General features: G+C 38.4%; 1 protein-coding gene across 1 annotated transcript in view; it reads right to left on the bottom strand.

The window, feature by feature from the left end:
- Positions 1–3,199: 3,199 nt before the first annotated feature.
- ITGAV (integrin subunit alpha V) overlaps positions 3,200–26,217 on the bottom strand; it is a 46,371-nt gene continuing 23,353 nt past the window's right edge. Inside the window, exons 12-30 of the mRNA XM_068196400.1 lie at positions 25,968–26,170; positions 23,204–23,395; positions 23,046–23,091; positions 22,390–22,491; positions 21,611–21,669; positions 20,447–20,601; positions 18,930–19,067; positions 18,361–18,428; positions 17,071–17,218; positions 16,626–16,718; positions 15,521–15,600; positions 13,712–13,792; positions 12,701–12,806; positions 11,924–12,082; positions 10,838–10,951; positions 10,366–10,479; positions 10,165–10,272; positions 9,014–9,136; positions 3,200–8,631 (exon numbers count right to left, since the gene is read on the bottom strand). Of these exons, the coding sequence (XP_068052501.1) occupies positions 8,536–8,631; positions 9,014–9,136; positions 10,165–10,272; positions 10,366–10,479; positions 10,838–10,951; positions 11,924–12,082; positions 12,701–12,806; positions 13,712–13,792; positions 15,521–15,600; positions 16,626–16,718; positions 17,071–17,218; positions 18,361–18,428; positions 18,930–19,067; positions 20,447–20,601; positions 21,611–21,669; positions 22,390–22,491; positions 23,046–23,091; positions 23,204–23,395; positions 25,968–26,170 (2,185 nt within the window). The 3' untranslated portion in view covers positions 3,200–8,535. The remainder of the gene's footprint in view (positions 8,632–9,013; positions 9,137–10,164; positions 10,273–10,365; positions 10,480–10,837; positions 10,952–11,923; positions 12,083–12,700; positions 12,807–13,711; positions 13,793–15,520; positions 15,601–16,625; positions 16,719–17,070; positions 17,219–18,360; positions 18,429–18,929; positions 19,068–20,446; positions 20,602–21,610; positions 21,670–22,389; positions 22,492–23,045; positions 23,092–23,203; positions 23,396–25,967; positions 26,171–26,217) is intronic.

Below are 26,217 nucleotides of genomic sequence, written 5' to 3' on the forward strand. Positions count from 1 at the left end.
GCGTGCCTGAGGGCTGAGCACACACTGGGATCACCCCACGGGGGTCTCACACTGGTGGGGATGAGCGTGCCCGTGCCATGATCTCAGGGAGACCAACATCCCATTCTCTGTAAGCACCCGCAGAACGGGCTAGCACCAAATCTTCGGTGTATGTTGAAATAGTGAACAGAAACTTCTTTGGGAAGTATGAAATTACTTGAATTGTTTTTTAACAAACAAAGATCAGTAAAATAAAAGGTTTATTTTAGACATTCTAACACACTAGGCCAAATCCTGTCAATTTCAGATCGCAGAAAATTTCTCATTGAAAGAGAAACAGAGGAATAGAGTCACAAACTATAGCAGGGTATAAATTTGCCCATACTGAAAGGAAGAACTGACAAGTTACTGTGCATATTTTCAACATATGTCTTATAAAATCTGAAGAAAATATATTTTTCCTTATGCCTCCATGTCATTCTATACAGTACAATGTAATTATTTCACTGCCATTAACAATGACTTGAAATATATTTGTGATTGACATAGAAAATACAATTTGCTTTTGTTGCAGTTGCTGATAGTCCATTGGCACCACTTTGGACCAGTCACTGCTTGCAGGGTAATGCTGCAGTGGGAAATGCACATCCTCTTTAGCAGGTACTCCTCAATACTATTCTTTATTGTCAAGCTGTCAATCTCATTTTTTTCTTCATCAGCACCAAAAAAACCCTTTGCCATGAAAACCTGATTTCATTTTATAGGACCTTTCTTGAAAGGAAGCAAAGGGCCACAAAAGCCAGGCAAATAAAACAATCATTTATTTGATGTGAAACTCCTCCAGGAGCTCATAAAGAAAAAAATAATTTTCTTTTTAGTTTAGCAGACATGCTCAGTGCCTATTTGATTAATTAACACCCTCTCACCCAGCTTCCTGTTTCAACCTTTTATGTGGGCACTGTGAAGGAAAAGTGGCTGTTCCTGCACAGCCACTCTTAAAACTGAATTAATTTTGGATTCTTTGCAACTGTGTGTGGTCCCAGGTGGAAGAAAGAGGCCTCCAGAAAACTTGCTACTGCTGTGAGCTTCCTTTGTTCAGGAGGGTGTGGCATTGAAAAAGGGCAGATCACAAATTCATTTCCAAATGTTTGCAGACGTGAGCTTTTAACAAGATATAAATTATTTGCAGAGGAATAGTTGAACCAACTTGGCAGCTGGAACATTTTAAATTGATGTTGATGATATGATTATGAGCAATTATTCATTTATAAGATTCTAGGGGGAAAATATCTGTTAAATGTGTGATAAAAGCCCTCTTGAAAGCAGCTCCAAATGGGGAGTAACATGTGGAAATTAATTGTCTGACTACATTTTGAAAAATTGCTAAGAAAAATTAGGGTACACAATAAAATTCATTTCAGAAAAAAATATAATCACAATCAGGATGTTCTTCTTAAACAAATTTTCTCTGAAGAAATGAATGTTTGTAGTAATTTGTTTCAACTACCTGAGTGTTTTCTTAAGGAATTGTGTCCAGCAGTAACCCCTGCAGTCTTTTTAAAAGTTGCTACACACTCTTCAAACTGTAAACAAATTACAGCCATTGTCATCAGCCACTGAACTTGGCATTTGCTATTCTGGCAGGGCTGAAAATGTGTGCACAAATGACACAGAAATGTCAGTCTATGTGGACTCTGCAAAACTCTCAAAAGCAGTACCACACAGGCCTGGTCTGCGTGTAAAATTACAAACACTATTAATGGGGTATGTTGCTGTCAATATTCTTCTGCTTCTCACATTTGCAAGGTGTGTGTTGTGCTTTTGTGTCTTGTAAACTTAGTCTTAGCATGTCCTGTGCGTTTGTCAAGAGGGGTAATAGTTCAACACCAGACTTTCAGAAGGTTTATCAGGAAGATGCAGTAGAACAGATTGATTGTGAAATACCTTGTGAGAAGATGGGCAGCTGACAGCACTAACCTTAATTCCTTATGTAGATCAGACAATATATTGATGAGAAGTTCCTGTAAATATTTTTTCGAAGTATTTCCAATTGTTCACAATGTTCTTTAGAATGCCTGAACCGGCGATTTAAAAATATCAATGTACCGATATGCAATAAAGTATTAATGTATTAGCAATTCATTTACAAACTAACTAATGCTCCAAGCACGCAGTTAAGTGTCATTCAGGTGTGCAAAGAGTCCAAGTACAGCAGCACAGCTCCAGTAGAGTGGTGTAAATGCAAATTACCTCGAGGCATGGGCCACCATTTTGCCTGAGGTGGCTACACTGTAAGATGGGAATTTGAAAAACCACTCTGTTGCCTTATTCCTGCAATGAGACAGCTGTTGTCACTAATTTCTCAATAATAATACATTCATTTGGGCAGATGCAGTGATCACGGTGCTGCTATCCAACTGCAGGTATCTTATTTAACAGGAGCTAGGCCTGTGCTGGCTGCAGGGTGTATTGAACAAATGTTAAAAGCCATGTCTGAACTGCTGCTGTCGTGTTTCTTACATCAGGTGCAGCCACTGTGACATCAGTGGAAGTTGTTAATTAAACCACAAATATCAGATCTTCATCTTTTCTGTCTCCTTTATTACTATTCTCTTTAGGTTAACAAATTGTCTACTAGCAAGCCAGGGAACTCATTAGTTTGGAGTTTTTCTGAAGTGGTCACAAGCACTAACATTTACTTCTCACTGTTTGTTTTATCAATAAAACATATTCATGTATGTCTTTATGACACAAAATATTGCTGTCACCCCACTCACACAGGTGAGTATGACTGGTAATCAGAAAAAATGTAACACTGAGGTAAAATTAGACTAATAATACAACAAGAAAAGATACTCCAGTTCTCTAGGAAAATTTTCCTAACCTGAGGACAAGATGTTACCATTTTCTACAGCAACATGGCACCAATAAAGTCGAAAATATTTATTTCTGGTATGTAGAAATTTCTGTTGGGAATCAGTTTTATGGTGATAGAATATAGTCTGTGACTAGATCATTTTTCTTGCTTGTGATTACAAAATTTTTTGACTCAAGGTGCCACTTGAGGTGCGAACGTAAAAGTTGTGTGAATGTAACCTTTTTGAATTTAGCACATAATTGTGGAGTACAAGCATATTCTATGAAACATTTTCTGGTGAATTAAATGCATTTTAAAAAAATACACCTAAGAAAAAAAACCAAAAACAAACCTACAACAGAATTTCTGTTGATTAGGAGGTATTTTATTCCAAAATTCTAAACATCAGAATCAAATCAATAATTATATTTTTCCATTTACCCAATCATAGTACTTTGAAATTGTATATATACATAGAAAAATACAACCTAATAAAAACACTCCAATTTGCATTAGGATGAAAAGAATGAGTTAAAAAGCAAACCATAGCTTTAATAGCTATATATGCCATATCAGTACAAAATTACTGTGCCACAATACCCACTTCTTTGCACAATTTATAATTTAATACAAAATAAGGTGACTTCAAATGTATATTGCTCTCCTTAAATGTACCGAAGACCTTTGAAACAAGTTCATAGTAACTGAAAATATTCCCATTTATGCTGCAAGTATTTACTGCATGACAAAGAAACATAAAATGCAGCACTCTCATTAGTATGTTAATTTTCTGCTTGTGCAAATAATGCTCTATTGATTTAATGCACGAGCAAACACAAAAAAAAGGCAAAAAAAAATCCATTACAAAGAAATAAAAAGTTACATTTTCGGCATACTTGTATCATAGCAAACACAGGTTTCCTTCATGGACTAGAAAAGCAAAACCTGTACAAGGATTTTTTAAGATGCAAATGCTACATGAAATCTTCCATTACTTTGCAAAAGCCAAGGGTCAAGTTATTCACCTTTAATGCAGCATATCTGGAGAAAGTCATTGCATGAAAGGTTAGATTTCCCGTGTTATGTTAAAATTCTACACTCTGGGAAAAAACAGACCTAAATATCACAATCACATGAAACAGCAGTAGTACTACAGACTCAACCCCATTATTCTATAGTCTCTAGACAAATTTTCCACAGTGGGCTTAAAGAAGGTGGTACCAGTTGTGAAGGACTCACGAGTTAGTAGTGGATACACTTTAGAATATACATCAAGCTTCACCCAATGTGGGTGATCAAAGACTTCCAAAGGCATTAATTCATCACCTCCAGTGAGCACGCTGGCTCTGTAATATGCTCACAAGCACTGTCCTCACAAATAAGGAAACACCATGGCCCTTCTTAGGCCAGCAAATCTGGGCAGAGGACTTGGCAGTGAACCAGGTCAGACCACGTCATATTGCAGGTGGGGTTCGAGGCTAAAGACTCAGTACCAGGGAGTTCACATCCCACAGGAGTGCACCAATAACCATGATCCCAACTGTGGCATCTGGCTGTGACAGGGGCCACTGCCAACAGAGCACTAACAGCTCTGCACGCCTCAGAAACAAACCAAAATCATCTCATCCAGGCCCTGCCATTACCTTTTTTTTTTTTTTTAATAAAATTCTTTTTTTTTTCCCTGACTCATTAACAGCCAGCAGCATTGCACATAAAGAATCACATCAAAGGGTCACGTTAGTCTGGACCAAAGAAAAAAAGTGATTTTCACCAGTGTAATGCTGCTCTGAGACTGTTTGGGAGGGTCTAGGAAAAAATACTGCAGGGCTCTGTCAGGGTAACCAACAGCAAACCCAAATGCTGTAAAAATCTAAGTGCAGCATGATTCCTTCAAATCACCAAGAGCACGCTGATTATAGCTGAAGTATTTTCAAAATACCCTTTAAGACTATTTAAGCGTGGACTCAAGTTTAGAAACAACTAAATATTTCATACCTTTGCTTGGAATAAATGTTTTATAAAGAAAGAGCACACATAGTAAACTTCAGAAAGTTTCCACAAGCATTATGTGAATTGGAGATCAACATGTAAATCAAGATTTAAAACAGAATAAACCCTGAAAACTTGGCAAACATCGGCAAACTTACTCAAAGATTTCAAATTACGTTAATATAGCCCACATTTGACTTTACAGTCATGTTTAAACAAAAGTTATTTCCACAATTTCATAGTTTCTTGAAAGAAATGTAAACCTATAAATTAGGTTCCTTGCTTTACATTTTCTAAATATTGTCAAATATAGTAATAGATAATATGCATTCTGTAATATAAATCACTTTTCAATACTGATCATGAGATGCTGCACTAATTGCAAACTGGAGTACTTATATAATTTCATTATAAAAGATAGCTCTTTTAAAATGTTTTTATGGTCTAAATAATTACATACCTGTTGATTTTATATTCATAAAAAATCTGCTCCTGAAACATAGCTCTCAAAAGAATTATCTGTTACTGTACTTGTATTTTCTAAATGCTTCCAGTATGCACCTTATGCATATCAATTTTGATTGAAAGGCATTAATTTACTTCTAAAATACCTTTTCAAAAGTTTCTTTAGAAGATTTAACATCTTTCTACAGTACTTGCTGTAAGAATACATCAATGTCTCTAAGTCAGTATGAAATATATATTGACACAAGTACATACAAAATCTGGAATCTTATTGCTAAATCTAGAACACAGTATCAAAAGTTTCCTGCACCCCCATTCAGGAAAATTTCCAGTTTGGAATCTCCCTGAAAGACAAATGCTACTTTAAATTGAATTTGAGGTGTTATGCTCACAAAGTAACCTGCATACTCCATTTACATATGCTACTGTGGTCTTTTTAACCTAACTGGAAATTAATGGACATGGAAGAAGCAACTATTTGTTTTCACTCTCCAGCAGAAAAGGCAAGAAATAAAAATCACTTAAATAAGTCTTACTTTATGTAACTTCAAAAATGGAAGATACTTTCTACAGCTACAGTAGTTGTACCAATAAAAAGTACCTTCTTATCCTGAAAATCAGCAAAATGAGAGTTTCCAGTAAAATTAGGATGCAGTTAGCACTGACATTAGCAATGCTATGGTATCCCATCCATGTGAGCAGGAGGGATCTTGACCATGCTTTTTTTAAATACTCTTTTTCATCTCCTAATAAAGCCTACACATGCAAGTAGTCTAATAAATTTCAAGTCACCATGGAGTGTACATGTAATGAAAGCACACATGTAGGAATTAGAGCTATAATCTGTCTGGCAGGCGCTTAAACCTCTTACCCTACTAAGATTAAGACTGAGTAAAACCAATCTCCTTGCACACAGATAATCAGCTGACAAAGCGTGAGAACCACAAGCCCATGTAAGTAACTGAAAATGCTGTTCTACCAAAGTCACATTTTGAGGCCAGGATCAAAGCCTGACTCCTGATTCTCTACTACATTACTAGTAACAATACTAAAAATAAAGACAAAAATAAAACATTGGCCACACCGAAGACCTTGGAAGTTCAGTGAAAGCAAATTTGTGCCCTATACCCTTTCACGTATACTAATTTTATCTAAACAAACTGTCTAAACCCAACCCATGTAAATGCATAAATATGCAAGCCTATATCTGGTGAAGATACTGGTCCCCCCAGACTCAGTGCTCGCTCCCTTAAGGACTCAGATGCCATCATGGATCAGCAAGAATGGACTTAACAACAAAAGCCATTGGTGGATTTTAAATCTCTGAAAGGATGCAGAAATAAGAGTTGAAACAAACTGCTAATTTCAGAAAGTTCTGGGTTTAGTGGGCACTGCTGTATTTATGGAGGAGATGCAGCTATGAACAAAAACCCCAAGGTACAAAACCAAACCAGAGTTTTTGCCCTTTTAAGAGTCCGTCTACATAGAAATCACACTGGATTAAGTACTGTAGAAGTCTTCCTTTGTGTACCTGGGAGTTTATAGCATAATTTATTCTCTTTTTGGAAAAGAGAATAAACACATCTCATAGAAGACACCTTAGCAATGGTTTAGGTATGTCCACTCTAGAACCTGTGGTTGCAAGCTGAACAACCTCCTGCTCTGCAGTTCCTTGTCTACTGGAATGCATAGACAATGCTCTTGTGTCAATCAGTGTAAGAAGCTTCCTTTTACTACACCAGTGGTGAGGGAAATATGCTGAGTGATGTAAACCCATGGCTTTAAACCACTGACCTTTTGGTATGTTCAGAAAACAGCAATGAATCAAAATACTTAGTGTCTTTTCTGAAAATGAAATGCATTGAACATAATGAAATGTCTTGTGCAATGAAATGTCTTGTGCAATGAAACATGCAGGGACTGAAACAATGAATGAATCAAATGAAACAAGCTAGTGAAACAATGAATGAGTGAAATGCAACAAGCCAAATCAACCTTTACTCTTCAAACCCTCATGCACTGCCAGCTCTTCCCTGCTTCATTTGACTCACTGTTCTCTGAGGGCAGGAGGTGATGGAGGTGTGAGTGTGGCTAAAGTGCAGGTGTAATCCAGATCCATGGATGTGGCTGGCAGAGAGCCTGGTCTAAACAGCCCCAGTGTCACTCCACCCTGCACCTGGGCATGGTCAAGCAGGGAAAGTGAGGATTAACAGCTTCCCTACAGTGCACCAGGTAACCTGTCACACAGTGTCCCTCCAGTGTTACTGCTAGAAACCAAAATACAATCCAAGTAATTTACAGCCTTCCCTTCAAACCCTGCACAGGTTTGGTTTGTGGACATCAAGGGTTTTCTCAGACACATCTGTTGGCAGCCACAGCCCAGCATCTTGTCCCTGGCAGTGCATGAATGCATCCATGGTGCCAAGAACTCTGTGGAACACCTGGATCCTGCGCTGTGGAAATACACAGCAGAGTCTTGGGATCTTGTCCTGAATCTTTTCCCCAAGCCCCACGGAAAGTACATCAGCCTCAGATTTTTATCCCTCACTTAGTGCTTGTAGGCTCAATCCCTACAGTAAGAGACCCAGGACCTGGAGAACAGTATTTGTAAAGTCGAGAGGGAAACCACAAGACAGATGACGGAGTAGGCAGGGGAACAGGTGTGCAGAACAGGTATCAGCTGTGAATGATTCCACTGAATATTTCCTGTTTCTTGAGCAGGAGAAAAAAATCATCATCAGAGCTAATGGGTAAAGAACATTCTTCAGTACTGTAAAAGAAGCTACATTCTTTTTTTTTTTTTTTGTGCAACTGACTTTCAAGAGCTAGGCAATGAAATGTAGTGTACTCCAACAAACACCAGCCAAAACCAAACACGGAATCCAGCAAGCACCTCTGGAGGCTGTTGGCTTCAAAAGCAAATGCAGAATCTGTGTAGCAGTTCATGGAGAGTCAGTACATGAACCAGAAAGGATGATGTGTCCTGTATCCCAGCAAGCAGAATCCCAAACTCTCTCTGGAGTTTGTCCCATGGGGTCAGTGCAGATGCGTTAGTGGCAGGCAGGAACAGCGTCAATGCAGGAGGGAAGGTTTAAGTGTTTTGCCCTTGTTTGGCATGTGCTGATGCCTTCTGAGACCAGCAGCTCTGCAGTGGTGAGGGTTTGCTCATGAAGGGGGAAGCCAATATTTGTAACCAAGATGTAGGCAAGTGTACACTTCAGAATGTCTTACAGATAAAACTCTGTTTAAGCTTCTGATGTTCCCTCCCCATTCTCATGCGGTTGCAGTTGTTCTCTTTCTTGTTCTTCCTGAGGTGGCCTCACACGTTTGAAAAAGCCCATCTGTGATTCAGAGAACAATTAAGGAATTGCATTGTGACTGGCAAAACATACACACATCCTCTCTTTCCTTCATGATCAGATCTTAAACTGATTAAGATATCTTTTCACTCCGACTCTCTTCCCTCATTTTTGACCTCCAAGGACAGTAAATATTTTTAATATATTAAAAAATTAAACTGAGTTCAGCACCATCAGAGACATGGTCTTTTATTCAGCTTCTTCCTGACAAAGCTGAAAAGCTTTTACAGTTATTCCAAAAACTTAACAGATTCAGATGATTAGGGGAGCAAGGCATTTCTGCAAAGTGCTAGTACAATATGAAATAATACATCACTAGTAGGGAAAAGCAAATGATGCAACAACCCCCAGACACAGTACTTACCCTGTACATGACAAAAACTAGAACAGCCAGGAGCAGTAACCCTGCTAGGACGGCCAAAATTATAACCCACACTGGCACAGGCATGGGCTGTGGTTGAATGCCCCATGTAATATTTGTAGTAACCTGACAGAAAAACACAATAAATCACACTTTGCACCACAGTGACACGCTCAGTTCATCCATGCAGTTTAAATCTGGTATACCTTTATCCTATCATGATTATAATCTTAATCCAGTATAAATTAGTTTTTTGTCTCCAGAATGAATCAAAAGCCATAGATTCTCGGTGACATAAAGACTTCACTGATCCAAGTTTAATAGGATTTTAAAGTTAAATTATGGTAGGGGGTTGGGGATTGTTTTGCCTGGGTTTGCTTTTTTGCAATCAGTGGTAACATGGCAACATGTCTTCTGTAATTCTTGATGATTTTCAGTAGAAGTATAAGAATCTGGAAATATTTTGGAATTACAGAGAAAAATAATTAAAGGCTTTTCATTTTTTTTTCTTAAAAGGCAGTATGCTTTGAAAAAAAAATCAAGTCCACAAGCCTTGAGAGAAAAATAGCCCAGTTAATAACAGGCATTAGAAATTATGTTCAAAAATAAGTTAATCATAATCCTTTTCTACCTTTTCCTTAAGATCTCTTAATGCTCTAATGCTTACCAAAAACTTTCAATTTGTCAGCCCAAACAAGTGGCCTATATCTTCCTTTCTGTTTGCACCCTGTCTCCTTTCCCTTTGAACCCCCCTGAGGCAGAGAAGGTCTTTTTCTTCCACCCTCACATATAGTGTTCATATATAATGCTTCATATAATGAAAGTTCATTATTCAAGCTGCAAGTGCTACTACAGTTGAAAACAAATTTAAAGTAAAATGTTTTCTCTAAAAACAATGGCATTAACAGGAACATGAGGACTGTTCACCATCATTTTTTTCATTTTCAATTAAGTCTTTCAAGCCACAAATATTGTCAACTTCAGTCTGTTGTACCCTCAGATGTATGTGCACAACTGAAATAAATACATTAAACACATAGCTGATAAAATTAAAATTATATCAAGCCATAAAAATGTTACTCAACAATAACTGTCTTTGCACTAATTTTGAAGTGATTGTATATGGTAACTCAAGCTGGATGTAAATGACTTACAACTGTAGAATTGTGAATATCTTCAAAGGAAAGGTTCTTATAAGGGAACTCTATAACACTGAAAGAAGCAGATGATTTGAGAGAGTAGGAATGATTCTGATTTTCTTTCTGCATAAGAAAAACAAAATTAGTATTGCATGTGAGTACAAAAATCACTTTTTATGCTTCAGAAACGGCGACAGAATATTCGCAGTCACTCACATTCATGAAAGTTTGGGTCCAAAGGCGTGATTTTAAATACAATATTGCACTCTTTCCCCTTTCCAGGTGGCCAACTTGACAGACAATCTTTAAACAGTCAGCAGTTCCACAGCCCTGTGTATAAAAATGGGAAGGATGTTCCAAGTATGAAAACATTTGAAAAGTCCTAAATGACATGACATTACCCTTATACTTACACTGGCAAATCACCATAAACCATTAAAATACACTAAATAACCTCCAGTTAATAATACAATATATTAAAAAATACAATAAATAACCTCCAGTATCGGATAATTACTTATAGTTTGCAGTTACAAAGACAGTGATACAGTAATGTTAATTTCCTATTAGAGATTTTTTTTCCCAGTCATGTTTGGGGAGGAAAACTCTTCCGTACATTTGTTTTTAAGGACTCATAGCAGCACAGAATTGTAGGTGTGTAGTCAGCACCTCAGTGCTGAGAGCTCACCAGAGTGTGCACGTCCCCCTCCACGGCAGCCAAATCCCTCCGGCTGATGCGGTGGTCACGGTGGTCTTCCCTGCCAAGTGTTTCATTCCTGTCATCATCCTTGGAAGCAGAAATCTAGGATGCACCAAGGGAACCCAAACCATGACTTAGTTAATTGCAGACTTCAAGCTTAAGGCCAAGAAAATACCTAAGTGGAAGTTTCTCTCTTTGTATCCTAGCTATTCTTCAGACCCTGGCTTAAAAAAAAAATCACTGCAAATCATAGAGCAGAAACACAGGAACTCTGTATTTATATATTCACTGAAGTTTCTTTTTGGCTATCAAAGATACACAAGTATTCTTTGTTCTATACACTGAATATCTTCCCTCAGTCCTTTTTTTGCCCTTGAGCTAACATACTGACATTTTCTTGAACAAACATACTGACTTTTATTGCTTGTTCTAAACTATCCTAGAAATCAACTCCTGTCATTCAGTTAAACTTGCTAGGTTTTATCTGGTGTTTCTTTGCCTAGTCCAGCCCAGGAAAAAGGAGTTTCTTCTGCTCTGTAAATCCCATGTTTTGCTGGCAGTGATAGCTAACCTCTATTGTCCTTTGTGACCTTTGGATGAATAGATAAATTCATCCAAGATGGATGAATTTATCCAATTGGATAAACAGATTATTGTAATATAAAAAAAAAATACCATTTTCTTCCAAGAAACACAACCCAGAAAATTTACATAAACCAGAAGCATCTGGTTTGTTTTAGGTTTTAGTTCGTGACCACATTCATTGTAATTCTATTGCTTTGGACTCAGAACTCATATAGAGCAGCCTTGGAGTTAAAAAAAAGAGGAAGAAACCCCCACAATAAAAAGAAACAAGACAAATTGATCTTTGAGTTGACAATTTTGAGCTGCTGTTTACCTTTTACTTCACCTGCTGTATACATTGACATGTGCTGTGGAAAAGTGTGGACTTATTTGTCAGCCACAGATGAAAAACTATCTCAGTTTGTCATGTTCTCAGGGATTTGGCTATTTTGAGCACTTACAAAACAACCAAACATACTTCATTCCACTCAAAGGGAAAGTCCTGCTTACCTTAATTTTCAGTGGGTTGATTTCCATGTCAGAAGTGCAGTTCATGGGACCATCAATTTCATACTGCATGATGTACAACAGTGTGTTGTTTTTGTATTTGTAAGGCCACTGCAGAGTCATCATCACCTTGCTGAATGCACTTGGACCGTTGTTCCTCAGCTGATTATGAAAATAAAATTTACAGATGTAAAAAATAATGCTACTTTCTCTGTTAATGTGCATATGGTTGTTACTTTATATTTGAGCTACAAATGTGATACTGCCACTACCCCCACCCCAACCACTTATGGCAACAGCATCAAAACTTTACCTAAAAGTGGCAAAACTTTTAACTATTAATATTCACACAGCTCTCTCAGTAAGTTTTGCTTAATTAAACAATCGAGATGAAATCTGTGTTAATTCTTTAAAGGAAATTTTAAATACTTTTTTTTTCCCCACAGCAAAAGAATTTAGAGTAGTGATTCAGAACAGATAAGAGTACAATAATTTAAAGCCATGAGCTATTTCCTGAGCTCACATTACTTCAAATGTTTTATCTCGATTTTAAAAGGCAAGAAAATAAAATACGTGTAGTTAGGTAATCAAGCCCTGTTACACTGTTTTCAGGCATTCCAGCCCTTCTTGGATATGCCAGTTATTGGCCCAGTATTAAAAAAATTAAATCCCTCCTTACATGCATGACAAAAGAAAAAAAAAATCATAATTTACTCCAGAGAAAAGCTACACCAAAAGATTTATTTTCATTTATCACAGAAACCAGGTCACAGAAATCACCTCATAGATGTGCTGAACTAGAGGCCCAATATCATCTTCTGTTTCAGGATTCTCCTTTGGCTGCCAGTTTGCAATAGGAAGGAATATGTGATCAGGGGACGACACACTAAACAGCAGAGCAAAGGAGTTGTTATTAGCAAGCATGAAAAAATAAATGTGATTCTCTAGAACATCTAAAGGAAAAAAATCAACAAGCTTAAAATGCAATCGCCACTTTTTCATCCTCTATATAAAACCTGAAAGAACAGAAGTGGTTTGAGTATTAAATGTTCAGTTCTGTTCTCCAAGTTAAAAAAAGATAAAGGACACACATGTCATCCAAACAAAACCAGTGTGAAATATTGTGATAATGAGAAATATTGGTAGAGCCTTAGCAGTACAGTCCTAAGAGTAATTCAGTCCTGAAAACAGTGAAGATACCAATCATGCTTTTCCAGTGTGCCATCCCCCACCTCTCAGATATTGAACAAATTCGTCACAATAATGAATGTCGTGGAAAATTTTAAAAATTATGACTCAGGAATCCAAGTTAACTGGTTAAGCAAGAGGACTTTTAGGTGAGAAGTAGAGGTGATGAAGTAACCAAGTCATTACAATATTAATACTATGCTTAAGACTGAACAAGGTGAGGATATCACAAACTTAAGTTTCATAGAATCTTCAACTTTGGTTTCAGGGTTTCCAGATAAAACCCCAGTCAGTTTGTGGAGGAGAAAAGTGACCTGCAGAAATGTAAAACTGCAAACAAGAGGGGTGATTTTTCTTTCTTCTAAAAAATATCTGTAGTAATGGAGGCACATTTTTCCTTTTTGAATAAATTTGGTAATTATTTAGAATTATTTAAGATCCAAAAGTCCAAAGGCTGGCTAGAGAAAACCATATTGTCTTTATGATTCAATATTCCTTAAACCTTCCTGAAAACTTATGCAGACCTGAAAGGAAGTTCAGTGAATATAAAGAAGCAAATGTGCAAAGCTCCTTAAAAGTGTTAATTAAAATAGTATTGCTTACCCTCTAATTTCAACAGCTGCTGAAACAGCAAGGTCAGCCTGATAATATGCTACTGGGCTCAGGTTGTCATACAGGTTGGAACTGCAGGGAAAATAAAAAGTAAATTCTTAAATGAAATAAGCAAAGTATTTAATTAAAAACCCCTCCACACTTCAAAGTAGTTGTGTGTAACACAGGATGACTCCTGAGCCCCTGCAGGAAAGCACAATTGCTAAAAGCTAAGGACCAGATTCCAGCAAGCTCTCACCTAAATGCATGGAAGCCCCACCCTCTGCACAGTGTGGGGGAGCCCCAGCAGGGAGAGGTGGATGGAGGACACAGAGTTCATGCTGACTCTGTTATACAGCTGTCATGTAAGAAAATACAGGGGACACTCCCCCCTCAAAGGGGTGCTGGGAGCAGAATCTTGATCTCCTTCGACACATCTGATTATTCTGTCCCCCTAACCAAACAATTTCCTGTACAAAGACCTTCTTGAATCTTCCAATTATTCTTCACTGCTGCTGTAAGCAGCAAACACATGCAGCAGTGTTTTCCTCCTGACCTGTAAATACCTCACTCTTTTAGAGACTAGACCTGCTCTGCTAGGAACTGAGCCAGCACTGGAGATCTAGCTTTGTGAGTTTAAGACAAGCAGTGTGATCCTTAAAACCTGTCCCAGATAATCCCCTGGTGATGCCTGTCACTGTGAACTGTGATTACTGTGTTCCATGGCACACTGCTCACCCTTCTTGCACCCACGAGTCACGGAAGGAATTTTCTTCCATAAAGGGCCTAAAACACTAGAGGAACCTCCCTTCTCTTCCATCAGCAGACAAGCATGACTTGAGCAACCTCCCTGCCTGTTTCTGAGCCAGTGACAGTGGCAGGTGACTGCTGCTAGCCTGAGGAAGGTGACAGACACCCCAGAGTAGATCACTTCCTGCAAAGAACAGTCCCATGCCACTGGCACACCTTACCAGCTGATGGAGAAGGGGAAAAACCCAACAGACAGCAACAGGAGATCAAAGAGGTATTTCATATGCCACGGCCTTTGATTGGTATGGCAAAACACTCCATCATTAAAATACAATGGCAGCTCTAATCTTTCCTAACTCCCATAGATGACAAATGCTTATGTGGGTGAGATTAATTTATTCACTACATTAAAAAAAATAAAGCCCTTAAATTGAAAAAAAAAGTGGTTTTGATCCACCATGGGGAAGAAAAAAAACCAGGTGTATTCATACTGTCCATTAAAAGCAACATAAAACTGCATTGGGTAAAGATACTCCTAATGATCACATCTGCAACTTCAAAGATCATCTCCAGAAGTCACAAATTCAGATTTATATATCAGATTTATATGACAAGGCTGTGCTCATCTGATAACTAGCAGGAACACTCCTGTTTGGTTCCATTTAGTTTTCAGGCTCATTGAGGCTGGCTGCTGTGATGGTTCACTGCACGTTGCTTCTGCTTGGACTACCCCACACATTGCCTGCCCTGAAAGACACTCCTCCTCTAAATACATAAAATTCTGGCTTTACATCAGAAGGAATTCAGAGTTCAAGCATCAGTTTTAAAAGAGGGCTATAAACCCAAAGTCATTCTGTGGTACCACAAGTGTCAGCAGAGCACAGTGATATGCACATACAAATATTCTTACTTTGTCCTGTATTTTGGGAAACCTAACTCAGTGTGTTTATTTTTCAAGCCATTATGAGGCAAAGCCAAGAGAATTAGGCCAGAGTGATACTGTGTGGTTTGCAGCCTATTTACTGTGTGTGTCCTCTCCCAGGGGAGGTACATCCTCAGAGATTTCCATACCTCCGGATTTGCAAGTCAAACTTGACAGAGGTGTCCATCTCAGACTGCTGGTGCACGCTGAAACGCAGGCCAGCTAAGAGCTGGGGAAAAAAAACACTGTGGTTCAGTTGGAAGCACAATAAAACACACAATAAAGGCTTCTCAATGCTATTAGACTACAAAGAAATGGCTTGAGACTCCTGGTGATGAGAGAACACACACACAGAACTGGCAAATTCAAGTTGTCTAGTTCATCCAGGCTGGAAATGTTCTGTCCTCTCTTTAGATTACAGCCAAGGCATCACTGCCATAAAATACAAAATAAGGATTGTATCTTGTTTCCCACCCTTTCTTCAGCCATTTCTATACATAACTGACCCTCCCCAGGTGTTGCAAAAAATATTGTAATCTAAAGAGCAGGGAACACATTAATGATTCAAAGTTAATTCCCAAGGATTGGTCTAAGTCAATTCATATTTGCTTTAACATATATGCAGTTCAGCTTGATACACTTCAAAAGACTTTGGAAATAGTATTTACTCATCTATACAAGGTGGCTCTTGGAAGAAAAGCATCATGAAATTGTTATAATTGTGACTCATTTTCACTTCATTTCCTCAGAAAATAAGACTTACTATGTCATATCACATTAATATCTGCCAGGTCTCAGTAATAATTTTTTTAATTCTTCCAATTTCAGCTACATTTGGTGAAATTGTAGAGGTTTCAACTAGAAAAAAACTCTGTCCTTCCTCATGAAAGTAGGCAGAAAAGAGATTAACTAAGAGAAAGAAGTGTTGTGAGCTAGATCTGGATTATATCCTAAAAAATACATATCAGATAAATATAAAAAATTCATGAGGGACCAAAGGCCATTAATTCCACTATTTAATGAACGATTCATTTTGAGTTGCATCACAAAATTAATGAACAATCCTTCCAGCCTTTAATTTAGCTGAAAAGTTAAAACCAACTGCCTCTGTACTAACTAAACGTGGGCAGCTAAATGTCAGGTCTGCTCTTCAATTCCTGGGAGAAAACTTCCTGCCCAAACAGTACTGAGATTCAGGACAATGCCACCTGCCCCCTGGGTGAGCTACCAGACCCCTGCTGGACCAAACCTTACCTTAGTTCCTGCTTTCATGGGATTGCCCAGGTCACAAACTACCATGCGAGTCTGATTCTCTGTTTTAAAAGCACATGACAGTCTGGCCAAAGCCTGCAAAAAACCAGGAAGAAACACTAAGGAATGTCATTCTTTGCATCTGAGCACCTGGATTAAAGTCTGGAGAGAAGTCCTAGATATGCTGTATTAATTTTAATATAATTTCTCAGCCATAACACAGTCAAATAATAAAATTAAATAAAATCTGAGTATGGAAGTTTCTGACCAAGAAGACAAATGTTTCTGATACAAGACAAATCTATTTTCAAGGTTATAAAAGAGAGGGGCTTTTAAAAAACTCATCACTTTTCCAGTGCTTTGCTCTAAGACTGAAATAATAGAAACCACTAGAGATTTCCACAGCAGCAGCTGAAATGTGACTCCTCAAAAGCAGCTGGAATTTTACCTCGTTGTTGCGAACAACTCCGATGAAATCTGCTTGGGGTGGAACAACGACAAAGAGTTCTGCTTCATAGGCTCCCTCCCCCTGGTTCTGAGCGCTGACAATCAGGGTCAGGGGATTGTCATCACCAATATAGATCTGCTTCTGATCACTGCAAGAAAACAGTGTGAAAACAAGTTCTGCATCCAGCTTTTAAATTGCTCTGAAGTGGCTGAACTCAGAAATAAGAGACAATCTGAAATTTCAGACAGACAGTGGAGAAATGTGGAGGCAGTGCCTTTGCTTCAGGAGTGTTCTCTAAGGTATTTTTAAAAAACCCTGTGTCTATAATCACAAATGGAGCAAGTATTACATGTTCTTTTGTAAGAATCTTGCCTGTAAAATGTACCACAAAACAAAAAGAACCACAAACACCTTTTTCTCACAAGGAACAAACAATTATGAGCAGCTAAATCCCTGTGCACATTTTGAATTACAGGCCCATTTTGCAGAGGTACAAGCACAGATTTGTAACAAAACTCAAGGGAAGGCTCAGCTACACAGAACAGAGCTAAGACCTCTGCAATACCTTTGGTTCAGACACAAAGAGAGGATCTTAGCAAGCAATGTATTTTCATTTCACCAACTACAAGCACACATCAAGGTATCTGCACTGATGTCAAATGTTACTGAGGTGTTTGCATGAATCAGTGCTTTTGAAGTGTCCTGTATGCACATACAATGTGCATATGCTACAATGCATTAAAAACAGATTATGAGATAATACAGTAAGAGAGGTTTTAGGCCACACAAAGTTAAAAAAAGCTCAGACTCATGAACGAATTACCACTGAAAAATCGTTTCTTTTTTCCAGGTTTGATAAAAGATACCGCCAATACCAACAATTTTTTTTTTTCCATAAATGTGACAAGGGAGCCCAACTCCTCCCCTTGCTGGATAAAATCACATCTTCACGTGTCTATCTAATATTAAACAACAGAACAGAGATACAATGGCAGCTAGCAGTGGTTTATTCTCACTACATGTGTCCAGCTTTGCAAATAAATAAATAAATTTGGCCTACTTATAGTGGAGGCTGGGGTGGGAGTGGGAGTGGAGCATTACATGCTAAAGACATTAGGTTCCAAAGCAGAAAAGAGTTTTTTAAAAGCATATAAACCTGCGTTTAGACTGCATACAATGAGGAGTCCTATTTATTTCAACACATCCCTTAAACAAAAGTATTACCAGCTACTGAATTGTAGACTTCAGGTAGGGAAATTGTTTTTCCTTGTATTTTTGTCATGTATTTACCTTTCTACTGACACCTCCAACTTTGGTTTGCAGATATTATCATCCCCACAATCCAGCAGGATATGGGCCTATGTGAAAATCAAACACATACTGTTATAATAATTCCTTCATCTGTTCTAACATACATCTTTAATAATACTGTTTCACCAGCACATTACAAAAAAAAGTACATAGCTGGTTATGAAATGTGTCCATGTCATTAGTCTCAGAAGAGAACAAATGAGTTTTTTATGTGGGGGACACTGTGCCTCATCCTGCCCTACTGCAATTCTAGGACTTAACCTTAACCATCTTTCCATACCTTGAATAATCCCTTCATATTAAGGGATTAATGCTCTCTACAAACAAGTCTAAAAATTTGCAAAAAAGGCAGAAATAGAAAAGCTATTTATATTACCTTAAAAGAACTACAGGGGAAAATACAATGTACATAAAGCAGCATAGTATGAGAATGGATGAAAGTCTGGAGAAAGCCTTCAATACTAACACTTGCAGTACTAGTCTGATTTTCCCCCTAAGATGAAGCAATGTTCTGAGTTCTCTCATCACAGGCCGTGTAAGCAGTGTACCTGTCTGCTCATGTTAGCAGGAGTGAACTGGTTGAGGATAGGGTGCAATCCTGTTGCATCTGCAGCCGTTCTGTAATCCAGACGATATTCCATGAAAATAGTAATGGGAGTCAGCTTGTCCCTGAACTCAGATTCATCCTGAGGAAAGCAAAGGTTTGAATCACAATTAACATGTAATAGGAATGAAGAGGCCAAAACATTAAAACTTCTGAGTTCTTTTCAAAGCAGACAATCTCTTGTCAGGAACCCTGCACAATTTGAGCAATAACATGCCTGTTAAGCAAGTGGAAAACCGGAGCATACAGAAATATTAAGTCATGGAAATCCAGTAACAAAGAGACTAAAGGCTACACAACTCTGCTCTTTCCTGTCAGACCAACCTCAGTCTGCTTCTAAGATCCCTCAGAAACACTCATTTTTGGACTTACAATTTTTCCTTCCTAAAATTATTGGCACTTGGAAGTTGCTGACTTTCATATTGTTCATTTGAAATCATTCTGTTTATCAAATGTTGATCCTGCCTTTCAGAGAACTTACAAACCATCTCTTAGCTTTACATTAGCCACAGATTTGCTCAGTGTAAACTCTGCTTCATTTCTGAGAGTAATGAAAACTATTGACTCTAGCAGGGCTCACTTCAGGATCTTATTTCAAATTATGCCTTCTATGGGCAGAAACTTATTGATTACCTATAGTTTTAAACTGGTTTTACATCCCATTTATGATCATTTTATATAGGTCATGTGTCATTACTTTATGAAAACGTCAGGTGGAAATGTGCTAAATCTTTACTAACCCTGAGATCCAATATGTCTAATTCTGTATATAACCCACTCACAAAAATCAGGTCAAAGAAAGTATTACCTACCCTCCATGAATCCTTAATGATTCCTAGCATTTTTATTTGGTTTTTTATTAGTGGGAGGCAAGTGTTGTTTATGTTTGATTTAGAAGTGCTCAGAGATAAATCTGAGCTGCATAGAACTTACATAGCTATACACAGTGTTTCTTCTGCTGATTAAAACTTTTAAATTGTGTTAGCATCTGTTCACATTTGTGGGGATGAAAACAGAAAGACTGAGAAAAAGCAAACTTAGTACTTCAACTTTCTCCATCTCCTCTGCTATTTGCTTATTTTGGCTTGTCAGTTGCAGGTCTGTATTTTTCTTCAATTTTAAACCTCAAAAGTAGAGAGGACAACCTCTGCTTATTGACTTTCACGTTCCTTGGAACTTATAACTAATTTGGTGCCTGGATAACTTATCCAAGAAGTCCAGAACAAAGTTCTGAATTTCCAGAGCATTTAGGGACCAGGACCTTAGCCACAAGAAGATTCATCATTCATGCTGTGACAGCAACAGTAATTCAGGACAGATGTATTGTTTTAGTAGTTTCAGGTCCATCCACTGAAAACACAGTTTTTCTAGCATTTTTTTTTTTCTTTAAACCTAACACAATGAACTTATAATAGACAAAGCACCAGAAATTATTTGCCTAGAACATGAATGGCTACTTACCCTCAAGAAGGCATCAAGTTCCTCACAGTTCATTTTGCCCCCCTTTGTAATTGTCATGTTCTTTGAGTGGCTGGGCTGTTTGCTGTGCAGGAACAGAGCTCTCCTGATAGCTCCTTTCTGCTTCAGTTTGTCCAAGAGCAGCTCCACCTGGAAATCTGGCCAAGCCAAAGGGTTTGGGTAAGGGATATTTGTTCCATTAAACACAGTGCAGAATTCCCTCAGGAGCAGAGCTGAACACTGATTTCAACTACAGTGAAAACCTAGTGCTTGCCCCCTTAAAACTTGCAGTTCTTTCCATGTAAAATCTGTCATTACATTGGTTCTCAAGCACTGCTGATGTCCTAAATTGGATTCTGCTTTTTTCTTAAACACTGGAAATATGTAAGAACACAGATACATTTATAATTTGTAATTGCAGTAGAACTGTAAGAACTAAAGTTAGATTTTTTTTCCACTAGAAAGTTTAAAGCAGTGTTGCACATAACATTTGCGTTTTTAAACACCATTGCTAATCTAATTACTTGAAATATTTGATATAGATAATAGAACTTAAAATACATAACAGATATTCATATGAGCCTCCCAAAATCACACCACCTCTGTACGTGCCACAGAAAATAAGGAAAAGATTTTGCAATGAGTAGACAAAACCTGATTGCAGCAGGCTGCTTGCCACACTAAAAAATCTCTTGGAGACAACTTAAAACGCTTGTTTGAAACAATATTTTCCTGATTCTGATCTGACAATCTGATGAAAAAAAGTCAGTGATATCAATCAGAAAGTCATGATCTCAACAGGATGTGACAAATTCCCTGTGGCTTGTCTGCATCTCTCAGGCCTAGCAATGCACATACTTGAATATTCTTGTCTGAAACTCCCCTCAGTGAGAGTTACTGTAAATCCTGTAAAATACAAAGGGCTTTCCAAGACTAGTTCACCACATAGTTGAACATATGTTTAAAGTCTCAGGTATGGGCAAATGACTTCTACACTACTGCAGCCAAAACAGCCTGCTGAAGAGTCCCATAGATGTACATGGCACCCAAGGGGCAGCAGTGGCTGCAAAGGGCACCCAGCTGTTTGTCATGAAAATAACAATGACCAGTGCTCATGTCTGCAAACAATACAACAAGACTTCCAATTTTTAAATGAGCAGAACTTACTGAGTGAGTTCGGGAGCTTCCCTTTGCCATCTGCCTTTAAGCAGAACTTTACTTTGAAGCTGTTTGGGAGGAAAAAAAAAAATTCACACAATTTTTCTCTCATTTTCTTCTAAAATTTCTCCCTATTTATTTCTGTTCAGATGTATCCTCTTTTTGAGACTCTAGCTCATTCCCAAAAGCTATTTTCTACTGATGGAAGAGAAACTATAATATATTAATAAATAGGCAGAACTGCAGGCACTGCAAAGTTCTGGAGTCTTGACTCATCTAGGGACAATCACCTGTGGACTGGAATGTTTATTTCTGTAATCAAATGGGTCTGATTTTTAAACCCATCATACTGACCCTGAAAAGAAAGACAGCAGTAGGAAGGGAAAGTGGGTTCGGATAATAGCCTGGGAACCAGAGGCAAAATCAGTTTACAGAGTAGATCATTGCCCCAGTGTGTATGTTAGTGGGTAAAACCACTGCAAATACCATGGGATGTGCTGATGTCTTGAGAAGACCTTACTCTGCTCAACAGGGACAACTGATAGTCTCTGCAGGTTTTGGGACTCAGTCTGGCATCTAAAGACAGTGCTGGTCCTCCAACTGCTGTCAGAGAGTTCTTATTTTGTACTGTCTGCTCTTTCAGAAAAAATCTGTGTTTGTCCTTTTTTTTAAATTAACTTCCTGAGACCTTTTAATTAGACTTCCTGAGACCTTTCAAAATTGGAAGCTTACAAAATTAAACCAAAGATGTCCCTCCCCTCAAAGGAAAACATAGATATGCTGCTTACCAAGAAACTTTTACATCTCCCAGTGAACAGGCTTTGTTTTCTGGGTTTAGAATGGTTGGATTAACTTCCAGGGCAGCATTTACTCTAATAACTGGTCTAGCCCTGCAAAGAAAACATTCTCTTGAAGAGCACTCAACACCATGTTTGACAATGCCCCCCACCAAATTGTGCAATATACACAAACACACAGTATTTAGTGAAACCACAAGAAAAACAAATAACCATTAACTGGATGAAACTTTTCTGTGCCCTTTCATTTCCATCAGCCACAACACGGAACACTGTGTAAAGAGGAAGTCCTATCTACTTATAGCACAGACCAATATATTCTCCCAAAATGAGCAAGCTGGGATGAGAATATTGGGATTGCAGTGTAATAGCTTGCAGCTGCTGTGTCAGAATCTAGAAAACTGTCACTCAGAAAGCCTTGAAGACAGCTTATTATTGTGTTCTCCTGACTACATATTATTGAGAAAGATGAATTTTAGCCAGCAGATAGGTTTACTCGGTAAAAAAAGGCTCTATAGTGTTTTTTCACCTCCAGAGGTTTGGATGGTGGAGTGCCAGATTTTCAGACTTCCCTGATCCTGCTTTCTTTGGTAGCTCCAGAACTGCACTGAGCTTTCACTCAGGTACAAGCACAGAGGGACCCTTACCTGTACAGAACAGCTGTGTCAACACCAAAGGCTCCAACAATCAAGTCTAGAAAGAGAGGAGACACATTACACATTAGAACTTGCTTTGTGAAATATGCTTTTTCTCAAGGGTGGGGCTGCTACTGAGTTATTGTAAAGTGCCATTTGGAGCAGAGGACCTGGATATCCATTTTTGTCCACATCTGTGGCTCCTTTCAGCGAGTACCCAAAGCTGGGGGGCATAGTGCGAGCAGCCCACTGCCCTTCCAGGATCTGGGACGGGATGGCATTCAAACCACTTGCTCCTCCATTGTAGATATACACAAGTCCTCTCTTGTCCTCTCCACCATATGGTGCAGCAACTGCAATATCTGAAAATCAAAAGAAGAATTATCAACGTCTCCAGACTCAAATTAGGACATATTTGTGCTTACATCAATCAATAATTTCTGGTATTACAGTTTCAATGTGTGTCAGTAGGGAGGAAGTGCAACCAGCCTTTAAAATGCTAATCAACATTTGTTTGTTTATTATTCCTTTTATTTGTTCTGTTTTTTCTTTTATTATTAGGTGCTATTTTTTTCTACAAAGTATAAATGTCTAACAAGAACATGTCACAGCCTTTTATGAGGAGAGGAAGGAGAGAAATAGTTCTACAAATACTTTTCCACTTCAGTGACTAAATTGCAGTAAAATCACATGGATTTGGGATGCTTTTGAGATTATTACAACAAGTAGAGTTAGTCACTGTGGGTGCAAAACCACAAAACTAAGTGTAACTCTCTTCCCATTTCCTTTACATGCACATGTTCCTCCAAAGGAAGGGACATATTAATAATTCTGGAAAATTTAAATCATCCTAATCCAATGGTAAATATTAAAATGCAGTCTACTCCATAGCTTGGCAGCATGCTTTATGGAGAATTTCCAGTTAGTGCAGTTATTCTATCTCTTAAATTTTAAAGTACTCACTGTTAATGATTAGTAAATGGCAGGAAACAAAATGCTAATTAGACTATCTGTAAGGACAGCTTTAGAAGTGTACATATGATCTAATTTCAACACTTCCACAGACAGTTCAAGGACCAGACATGAAACACTACTTGGAATAATTACATTTGTCCTTCCTCTTTTCTGAAATTTGGGAAAGTTTGATGAAAAGAACAAGGACTCAAAAGTTTAAAGTTTTGTATCTTAAACTCCTATTTACAAACTTCATGAAGACAGTAAAAATTCCTATCTTGCACCATACTGTGATGGAAGGCATTTTAATTAACACTCCCAAAATGAGGCAAAGCAATAAAACACAAAACAAGGAGACTAAATTACAGCAAAACAATTAAAAAGAGGCAACTTTTGCTATGGTTCTCTTTCCTACAGTGTATTTCAAATGTAAGTATGGTGGAATCAAAAAATGTTTGGGATAATCTCATCAAGTGACTGGAATTTTGGCTATCAGCTCTCCAATGTCTTCTGTAAATAATTGCAGTGATATTGCATCTTCACACTGATTCTACATCCAGTTAGCAACTAAAAAGACCCCTTCCAATTTCAGCTACACTGTGAATTTATGACTTCATCGAAAATAAATCAGAGCTACCTGGGAATTTTGAAGTAGCCATCTATTGTAATTTTTGATCTTACAGAAAATACTTAGCTTGCAAGCAGAATGGAAAAAAATTAAGATTTTTGGTGGAACTCAAATTCCCACTACTCTTTAGGCAACACTGGAGTATAATGGGCATTAAAGAGTGTTCTCCCGAGGATTCCTGGAAATCCCCATCCCAACACTACGTGATTCTTGTCTGCTTTATTGCTTTTCATTCCTATCAGAAAGTAACAAGAAGCTTGGGAAAGAGGTTTGAGAGTTTCAGCTCCAGTTGTGTCAGACACAAACTTCTCTTCCGATTACTCACTCAAGACACTTTGCCTTTGGTACATCTGGCTGTAGCTGCTATGCAGTATTTCCACCAAACTCTTCCATTTTGAATAATAAATAAAAAAACCCCGAACCCTACTCTTTTCTCAGGAGAATCTTTTTTATATGAACATTTTTAACCAGCAATCTGAAATCAAACCTTCTTTTCTGTCATCATTGTGTGTCTAGAGAGGAAAATAGTCTTTAAACAATGGAAAGAGGAAAATTATATTGAAGATTTCCTAACAGGTCACAGTGGAGGGTCAGGTATTTTTTTGAAGTTTCTGTTGTGGTCATGGCTTAGAAAGCAATCAATGGTCAGTGTAAGAGCTAGAGCAGTCCATGCTGTCGTGTCAGTGGTATAGTCTCTGCTCGATGCATCCATGGAACTCCTTTTAGCATTCCTGGGAGTAGCATACAAGCATCGAAAGGAGTCTAGACCTCAGCGTCCCACACTCGGTCACGGCTACAGCGCCGAGTGTTTGTGTGCAGAATCCACTTTCTCTGTGCTGCCTGGGCTCCCTTGATGCCTTGTGAATGCTGACCTAGAACAGAGACTAGACGGAGCTAAAGAATAAAGTAGGTGTTTATTAGGAGGCCTCAACAGATCTATCTTGGGTAGCACAAGAGCCCAGCCAAGGCTACACCCCAGGTGAACCGAAATGGTCACAAAATGGAGACCGGTCATGGGGGTCTCGCAATTTTATAAGTTTTGGTTTATTAGCATATTGGAGCTAATTGTCCAATTACAGCTCCAGCCCATGAAGTCCCATCCTTCTTGTTTTTCTCTCTTCACTCCACATTGTTTATGCTCTTGGGCCTGAGACCTGGATCAGTTGCCTTTGGTCCCCAGCTGGAGAAGGAATTGTTTTGTCTCCCTACTCTGTGAAGAGAGCTCACCATCCCCTAATATGAAGCCCAGACCCACACACTAAAGCAGCACAGAATCTGAAAAATATAAAACCTAAAACCTGAGGCATCACCCTCCACAACCAGGAGATCCTGACCAAGAATCAACATCCTACCGTTGAAGCCGTCCTGATCCAGGTCCCCCAGGGGTGCGATGGAGCTGCCAAACCGCGCAAAGATCTCAAAGCCGTTCAGCTTTTCCGTCTGAAACCCTCCCGAGGCTTGCTGAAGGCAGATGGTTACTTGGCCAACCTCCTGAAGCTTCCCATCTGAACTTCGATCCATGAAAAGAGGGGCTCCAATAAACAGATCTGTGTAACTGGGCCAAAAAAGGACAGAGCTCTTCAGCAGCAGCATGAAAATTCA

The sequence above is a fragment of the Anomalospiza imberbis genome, chromosome 7, assembly GCF_031753505.1.
Source record: "Anomalospiza imberbis isolate Cuckoo-Finch-1a 21T00152 chromosome 7, ASM3175350v1, whole genome shotgun sequence".
NCBI lineage: Eukaryota > Metazoa > Chordata > Aves > Passeriformes > Viduidae > Anomalospiza > Anomalospiza imberbis.